The sequence below is a fragment of the Triticum aestivum genome, unplaced genomic scaffold, assembly GCF_018294505.1.
Source record: "Triticum aestivum cultivar Chinese Spring unplaced genomic scaffold, IWGSC CS RefSeq v2.1 scaffold190654, whole genome shotgun sequence".
Classification (NCBI taxonomy): Eukaryota; Viridiplantae; Streptophyta; class Magnoliopsida; order Poales; family Poaceae; genus Triticum; species Triticum aestivum.
Window position 1 is genome coordinate 1 of NW_025233147.1, and position 8,431 is coordinate 8,431.

At 47.7% G+C, this 8,431-nt stretch overlaps 1 protein-coding gene across 1 annotated transcript; it reads left to right on the plus strand.

The window, feature by feature from the left end:
- The first annotated feature begins 974 nt into the window (after window positions 1-974).
- Window positions 975-7,349, plus strand: LOC123176015 (disease resistance protein RGA5-like). Its single transcript, XM_044590434.1, has 2 exons — window positions 975-1,938; window positions 5,050-7,349. The coding sequence occupies exons 1-2, from the start codon at window positions 1,166-1,168 to the stop codon at window positions 7,019-7,021; spliced, it is 2,745 nt and encodes a 914-aa protein (XP_044446369.1). The 5' UTR covers window positions 975-1,165; the 3' UTR covers window positions 7,022-7,349.
- The last annotated feature ends 1,082 nt before the right edge of the window (window positions 7,350-8,431 follow it).

Consider the following 8,431-nt stretch of genomic DNA (forward strand, 5'->3'; position numbering starts at 1 on the left):
GCCATGCAGGCAGAAAAAGAAGTTGGGTGCGCAGAGATCGACGAGTCGATGGCCAACGCGTTTGTGTCCACTGACAACACTGAGGAAAAGTAGAACACAGGAGGCCGTCGCTGCTTGGGTCCCAGGAGGGCCACCGCCGACGCATCCCCGACTTGTACAGCCGGTGAGGGCCACCGCCGACGCGTCCCCGACCTGTACAGCCGGTGACCCGCCCGGTTTCTTCTTTATCTTAGACCATCCTGGGCATCCACGGAAGCACCCTTCCCCTCTAGCTGAAGCACCCTCTTCGCCACTCTGATGAGCAGCACGGCCGGACATAGGGAAGATACGAGGAAAGAATATTCCTCTGGAACTCCAGGCAGTCCGGTTAGCGGGCTGCCGAACATGGGGAAGACGAAGGGATCTGCCTCGGCCAGCCGTATCATGGGAGTGGAGCTCCGCGCGACCGTACGTGCACATAGTTTTAACTTTTTAGTTAAAATATCTCTAAATATAACCGTTCTCGTCTGATTTATATGAAATCCGCTAGAGTTTGCATGAATTTCATCCGGTTTGTTGAAAGGATGTTTGAAATGTATGTGGCTAGCGTTGGATGGCTGCCTCCCGCATCCGTGTGCGCGGACTGATTCTCTTTGTCCATAGACAGATGCGGGAGGAAACTTATGGGTCGTTGTTGGAGATGCCCTGAAAGGGATGGTGAAAAAGAAGGTTAATTTCAAAAAAGCACACAACGGATCGGCCTAGCTGAGCTACTTAACAAAGCGTCTCACGGTCACGAGTGCATAAACTAACAACTAGCTAGACTACAAAAGAAAAAACACTCACAATTACTAGTACTCATTTCCCCTCTCCCAGGCGCAGAAGCAACGACTAGTAGCAAAGCAACGTGAGTTTCCTTCCCATTTCCCCTCTCCCAGGCGCAGAAGCGCGCGTTGACCTTGACTCCACCCTCCGCTCTCCTTCATCTTCCCTCTCGGAGGCCCCAAACCAAATCGCCATCAGATTTTCAGATCTCCTCTCCTCAATCCCCACTCTCCTGTCCAGCCGCACCACCGCCCAATCCCCAATCCTCCTCCGGCCACAGATCCGTCGGTCCCTGTGCGCCAGCACCGCCGCGTTTACTCGCAGTAGCTAGTCAGCCAAGGGAGAAACGAGAGACACCAAGATGTCAGAAATCGTCAACAACCTCCTCGCCAAACTCGCCGGCCTACTGGGCGACGAGTGCCAGAAGCTCAAAGGGGTGGAGCGTCATGTGCGGTTCCTCGAGGACGAGCTCAGCACCATGAAAGCATTCCTGGATGAGCTGGGGCTGAGGGATGAACTAGATCCCTTGACCAAGAACTGGCGGGACCATGTCAGGGACATGGCCTACGACATGGAAGATTGCCTCGATGACTTCCTTGTCAATCTTGGAAGTGCCAGTGACAACGCTGGTTTTATCGATAGGACCACTGAGCTTGTCAACATCCTGTGGGCGCGTCACCAGTTTACAAGCCAGATTCAGGAGCTCAAGGATCGTGCTATAGAGGCGAATCACCGACGCAAAAGGTACAAGCTTGATGATAGCAGTAGCTCTAGCTCTGCCCTTGTGCCAGTCGATCCTCGGGTGTCGGCACTCTACAGAGAGGCGGCCAGCCTTGTGGGTATTGATGGCCCAAGGGATGAGATTGTCCGTTGGCTGGCGGATAGTGAGGAAAAACTCAAGGTGGTGTCCATTGTGGGATTCGGCGGTCTTGGTAAAACTACACTTGCCAAACAGGTGTATGATAAGATCGGCGAACAATTCAACTTTAAGGCATTTGTGCCGGTTTCCCAAAGACCCGACATGGCAGCGCTCTTGATTGGGCTAGAATCGAAGCTCAAGGGAACCGAGATTTGTCGCACTCGAAAGGTGCATGACATCATCAACGACCTTCGAGAGCATCTCACGGACAAAAGGTACTTGTTTACTTCAAATAGTCACTTGTGGAATTGCATGCTATAGGCTATAGCTAGTGGATGATGTAACTGTGAGATTCAATTGATGCTCATCTTTTGACTGAGGCTTTATAGAGGAGATTGTGGCATATTTAACATTTTTTAAGCAGTTGTCATAGAGACTTCTTTGAGCATAGGAGAAATCATATTTCAGCTTTTGTCCATGAAAAAATTGAGCTCATAAAAAGGATAATTAAGACCAAAGTTGTAGGACAAAGATAAGTTACCTTGTTTCCATGTACCTCCTAGAGGAATTGATGGTGGAGCTAGAAACATGCCACTTTAGGTGATATAGCCCTTTTGTGTGTTAAGGACACTCTGCCTCATTATAATCGTATTTTATATGGGTACCCTTGCGCATTTTAGTGCTTTTTTAGAAAAGGGGGACGACCCCCAGCCTCTGCATCTGGACGATGCATACGACCATTTTATTAATTATTAATACAAGACCTTACAGATTCATACAACAGTAAGACTAAAGCAACCAACTAAGCAACAACTGTCGCTATCCCTATCCAGTTGATGTAGGGGCGCAGAAAGTCTGGGCCTAATACCAAACAGACCTCGCAGTCAAACCTAACATCTAAGACTTAAGGTCCCAACCAGGATGCCTGCCGGGCATGGGCACCCACCAGTCCGGCGTGCTCCTCAACCAGGACGCCTGCCGGGTATGAGGCCGCCGCAGCCACGTGCCACCAATCCATCTTCAGAGTTGTACCGCTGCATCAATCTTGCCCGGTCTAGCTGCCGCTGACGCCACCACGACGCCAGGCAGCGTCACCCTCCTGCGCGAGTCCATCTCTGCCCATCAGGCGTCGAGTCTCCACTGCCCCACGCCGCCGATGCGCATTTTAGTGTACGTGACCTTTTTGTTTCAATCTTATAACCCGTTTGGTTGTACGTCATTTCTTATCTTTTATTCATCCTAATTGCTTCCATAGTCCATAAGCCTCCACATTCGCCTAGAAAGTAAGAGCTTCTACAGTCGGGCACCTCAAACCGGCCTGAAACGCTCGGACGGCCCGTCCGATCACTGACCCGTCACGAAAATCTGACCAAGATGGGTGCCTCAAACGTGCCTCAAATGCCTGGGCTGACCGGCACACCTCATATCCAGCCCAAATATGGGGCGGATATGGGGGCGCCCGAGTGCGCCCGGGCACGCCCGCCATGTTGGACTGACGATCTGGTCTCACGCGGAAACGCCGAAAAACCTGGCGGTCCGACGGGCGTTGCTGCGGTGGGAACTCCGTGTGGCGCCGCTCAGACTCGCCGCCCGATGCCAAATCCGGCTATTTAAGCCGACCGGCGTCCCCCAACCCTAGCCCATCCACCTTCTCTCTCTTTGCGCCGCCACCTATGCCCGTCCACCTCCTCTCCCCTTCTCTCCGCTGCTCTCTCCCGCTCTCCGGCATCACCATGGTCCGACAGAAGATCACCACGTATGCCGTGCTCACGTTGGAGCGTCGGAGGCAGATAGCGGAGGAGATCAGGCAAGGCGCGCCGCCTGCATCGCTGCCGAGCTGCCTCCGGACTTGCCGGGGCCGAAGAAAGATGAGGGAGAAGAGCTGCCGGAGCTGATGAAGGTGGCGGATCCGAAGGAGGACGAGGCGGAGCAGCCTGGTGCAGCCTTCAACATGGCCGAGGAAGAGGCGGAGTTCACGGTCACCCTAGCCGCGGAGATGGAGGAGCAGCAGGCCATCCTGGATTCCATCCAGGATGAGGCCTATGTGGAGGCCAATCGGGCGTTCCTTCGGCGGGAACAGGCGGAGTCCGACGCGCTCTTCGCCGAACTTGACATGGATATAGAGGAGGATGAGGCCGGAGCGGAGCTACCGGAGCCGCCGGAGGAGCCGGAGCTGCAGTTGCCGCCCATATACCCAGAGCCAAGCACTGAGATCGTCGGCATCTCTGACGAGGAGTAGCTATGTAGTACGTAGGTTTTTTCGTTTGCATGGATTTGATGATCTACTATGAGATGTCTGGATGTAGTTGTGCTAATTTGAGGAGTGTCCCATCACTGTCCGCAGATGCGCCCAGGGGCGTCCACTGGCGTTTGAGGGGTCATATTTGACCATCACGGCTGTAGATACTCTAACCCTTGGCACTGGAGCAGTGGCATGACATTTTGTAGTCAGAATGGAGGCAGGCAGGCCCTTAGGGGTGATACCTTTAGAGGATGGCTTGACCTGTGTTTGTCATGTCGCTCCTGAAGGAGATGGAGAATGTATATGCCATCGTCGTACTCTTTTGAGCTGAGATGAAAAAAGACTAGGTATTCGGTTGGCAACATAGCACATAGAAATACAATAGCATACATGAATTTTGTGTTAACCTTTTAAAGCTAATTAAAATGTAGGGATTCAGAAATTTTGGATGGATTTTTCTTTCTGTTCCTATTGGTTTACCAACAAATTATTTAATCCAATAATGTGGTGGTTGTGTTGCACACATTTGATACTAATGGTATGTATTTCAAAGGACACTCTTATGATGTTGATTTTGTAACTAAGGAACAAAATATGTCAGAAGATGCTTACGTCAAAATTTGAATTGCACTGTTTAAATTCAAAATATCGGCTGGCAAGCCGATAAATAGGACGATAAGTTAACGAGAAGCGATATCCCGAACATTGTTTAAAATACATCTTCTACGTATTTTGGCAGAGGGTGAAATGATTTTGTAGCATAACAGTTTAGATCTAAATTAAATGCATTGTAATTGAGTTTTAAAACGTGAATACAGTTTTAGAACCCCCTCCGTTTCTAAATATAAGGCCTTTTAGAGATTTCTAGACTACATACGGAGCAAAATGAGTGAATCTAACTCTAATGTATGTCTATATACATCCGTATGTAGTCCATAGTGGAATCTCTAAAATGTCTTATATTTAGGAACGGAGAGAGTATTACTTAGTGTTGTATGCCATATGAATCTCCTGATTTAGTCTAAGAAATAACAGATTTACTATAATCAAGTTTTTTTATTGTTTTTATTCATCCTCTTTGAAGGCATTCAATGGTTTCACGTACAATCTACAAGTACATACTAACCTATTCAAACCATGGCAGGTACTTTATTGTAGTCGATGACTTGTGGGATCGACCAACATGGGATATTATTAGTTGTGCTTTTCCAGATAATGGCAACGGGAGTAGAATAATAGTAACTACACGAGTGGAAGATGTGGCTCGCCTGGCATGTCGCAATCATCAGGAGTGCGTCTACAAAATAAAGCCTCTCAACGTCCAAGACTCGAAAAGATTATTCTTTAGTAGAGTGGTTGCGCCTGAGGATGTCAATCCATCCCAATATGAAGAAGGTTCAACTGAAATTTTGAAGAGGTGTGGTGGACTGCCACTCGCTATTATTACAATAGCCGGCATATTAGCTAGTCGTCCAGGAATATTAAGGCGGGATTGGGAGACCATAAGGAGTTATTTGGGAGTTCAATCTGCCACAGACCTCACCATGGAAGGAATGAGGCGTATATTAAACCTTAGTTACATGCATCTTCCTGCTCATCTTCGGGTATGTTCCTTACATCTTGGTATGCATCCAGAGGACCACGAGATCATGAGGGATGATCTTGTTCGACAATGGATAGCTGAAAGCCTTGTGCGAGGTTTACCTGGGCAAGATTTGGAGGATATTGGAAGGAGTTATTTCAATGAGCTTATCAACAGAAGCTTGATTCAGCCTGAAGAGACATTCGCTGGGGATGTGGTTTCTTGCAGAGTGCATGATATGATTCGTGATGTTATTATCAGCAAATGTGAAGAGGAAAATTTCATGAGTATGGTATACAATTCTGAAGACATTGCAAGATTGCGTAAATGCAAGCTCAAGGTTCGCCGATTATTCATGAGCTCGAGTTGTTTTGGTGCAACAAATGGTGCAATATCAAGGACAACTGCTACTAGTCTGTCGAAGGTTAGATCGATTGTATCATTCGGAAAGCGCAAGTGTCTGTTCTCTAGATATCTCCGGGTGCTCTTTATTGAAACCCAGGGGCCCACTGTAGTTAATCTCAGTGATATCAGCCGATTATTTCATCTGAGGTATTTGAAGGTTATTGCACGAAGCATAAGTCTTCCGTCTGAATTGAAAGGACTAGTGCATTTGGAGACGCTGGAACTGGATTCTCATGCACTCATGTCAGATTCAATTCCAGCAGATGTAGTTCAGTTGCCTCGTTTGTCCCACCTGGCTGCTCCAGGTCATAGGCTGCCTAGTGGGATTGGGAACTTGGAATTATTGCGAACTTTGAATGGGTTTCAGTTGACAGATTGCTCGTCGGAAGATATCAAAGGTCTAGGAGAGCTAACAAATTTGCAGGAGCTATGGTTCATCATAGAAGATACAATTGAAATTGATGATGCTTTTGTCTCCTCCATTGAAAAGCTTCGTCAACTGAGACATCTCAGATTGTCTCATGAATGGTGTCTTGACAATGACAGTCTATCATCAATATCAAATCCTCCCCTCCTTATCGAGACACTTGTACTGAAAGGTATCGTGTCCTTCAGAACTCCGAAGTGGATTGGTGACCTCCATTATCTCCGTCACCTGCAGCTGTCTGTTAGGGAGACATCGACTGATGACATTCGCCTGCTTGGAGAGCTGCGCTTCCTAGTGGAACTCAAATTCATTTTGTTGCGTGTCGCTGCAAATGGAGCTTTCATAATCCGCACAGGATTATTTCCAGCTCTGGAGTACTTTTACTCACGCTTTACAGAGCGGCATGATAAGTTACAGTCTGCACAAGGCCATGTTATGTCAAACCTGCGCTTCGAGGTCGGGACAATGCCCAAGCTACAAAGGCTAGAGCTAGAATTAGAGGAGGAGCACTGGGGCGGCGCTACCCCAGTTGGCATGGAGCACCTCTTAGCGCTCCAACAAATCAAGGTATCATTCGACCACCGCTACCCCAGTTGGTATGGACCACCTGTTGCCATCATTGAATTGACCCGCCGTGCCGAGTCTGCGCACAGGGATGCCTTGCAGGCGCACCCGAACCGTCACTCCATTCGCATCAATTAGCAGCAAGAGGAGGCCGAAATTAGTCTTTTGATCATCTTTTTCCAGAGCTTGCTTGCCCCTTCGATGTTTTACATATTTTATTTATTCAGTATTTTTCTTCTTGTGGGCTGTGGCTTTCTTTGTAATAACCATGTACTTCCTCTGTTCATTTTTATAAGACGTTTTAGACATTAGACACTATTCAAAACAGTACTCCCTCCGTAAACTAATATAAGAGCGTTTAGATCACTATTTTAGTAATCTATAAACGCTCTTATATTACTTTAGAGAGGGAGTACGAAGCAAGCTGTCTGAAACGCCTTATAAAAACAAACGGAGGGAGCACACCTATGGGCACAGTGTATGAGTTTTCAGACATTTCTTTGTTCACTCAGGTAGTGCAATGCCGATTGAGTTTTGAGTTATTTGGTCAAGCGTGTATAGCAGCCTCAATTTTTCCTTCAGAAAGTCGTAAACTAGCACAAGTTTTGGCAACGCAAGTATTTGCCGTTCTTCGCGAGTAAGAAGAAAGATAAAGTAGTATACAGAAACAGAATGCCTTTTGCTTTTGGGGGCAAAAATAAGAGGGCAGCAGAGGGTGGGTTGCACAAGGAGCAGCTCCATACCATGAGCTCAACAAGAGTGGGGCTGTAGACACACATCATACGATGCATCATCCATTTCTCCATTGCCACAGGAGGAAATGCAGCCCGTACGTAGAGGCCATGGCAAGGCAGAGTTGGATTCCCAGAGTACAGCCGGAATGCCATCGGTGACCTCTCAATCAGGATACTCGGTCTGCCTGCAGGTCGGAAAACCACACATATTCAGACACAAAAAGAGACCAGGTTCAGCCTTGCCCAGTTCACGCCTACAGAGATTCAGATGGAAATGTGATGACCCAAGAAGTTGCCACTGAGCGTTTGTTTCATCACTACAAGGCTCGACCCCTTGTGCAATCCAATTTATAGTACTAAAAATTTGAAGTGGGTCGCAACGGCAAGGCATATCAAAGTTCCAAACATCACTAGGGAACAATATTTCTAGTGCAGAGTAATGAGGGCAAACCGACAGCTTCAGATACACATATGATGGTCAGTGTTATAGTACATGGTAAACAGAATATTGACTGTAAATCTTGGTACCATTGTACAAGTCCAGCAGTGATAGGCATACTTCTAGATCACAAACCTGCATGACAACTTGTTAGGATCTAGCTAGGGATTGGAGAGGGAAGGGGAAAACTATGGCGGCATCTCGTATTCACTCTCAATCTGTGATGTATTCGATACAGAGGAAGGATTGATTTACAAGCCAATGGCCTCAGCCATTACCAATTCGCCACCGACTAATTACATAGAGGCACTATTTATAACCACTCAGTTAAGCACCCAATCCTTCTCGGCATATCGTGTCGACGGATGCTGGGCC

Bases quoted from the DNA above. Each gene is read 5' to 3' on its own strand.
- LOC123176015 (XM_044590434.1), top strand. From the start codon at position 1,166: ATGTCAGAAATCGTCAACAACCTCCTCGCCAAACTCGCCGGCCTACTG. The intron at 1,939-5,049 runs GTACTTGTTTAC...AAACCATGGCAG, and splicing joins GAGCATCTCACGGACAAAAG to GTACTTTATTGTAGTCGATG.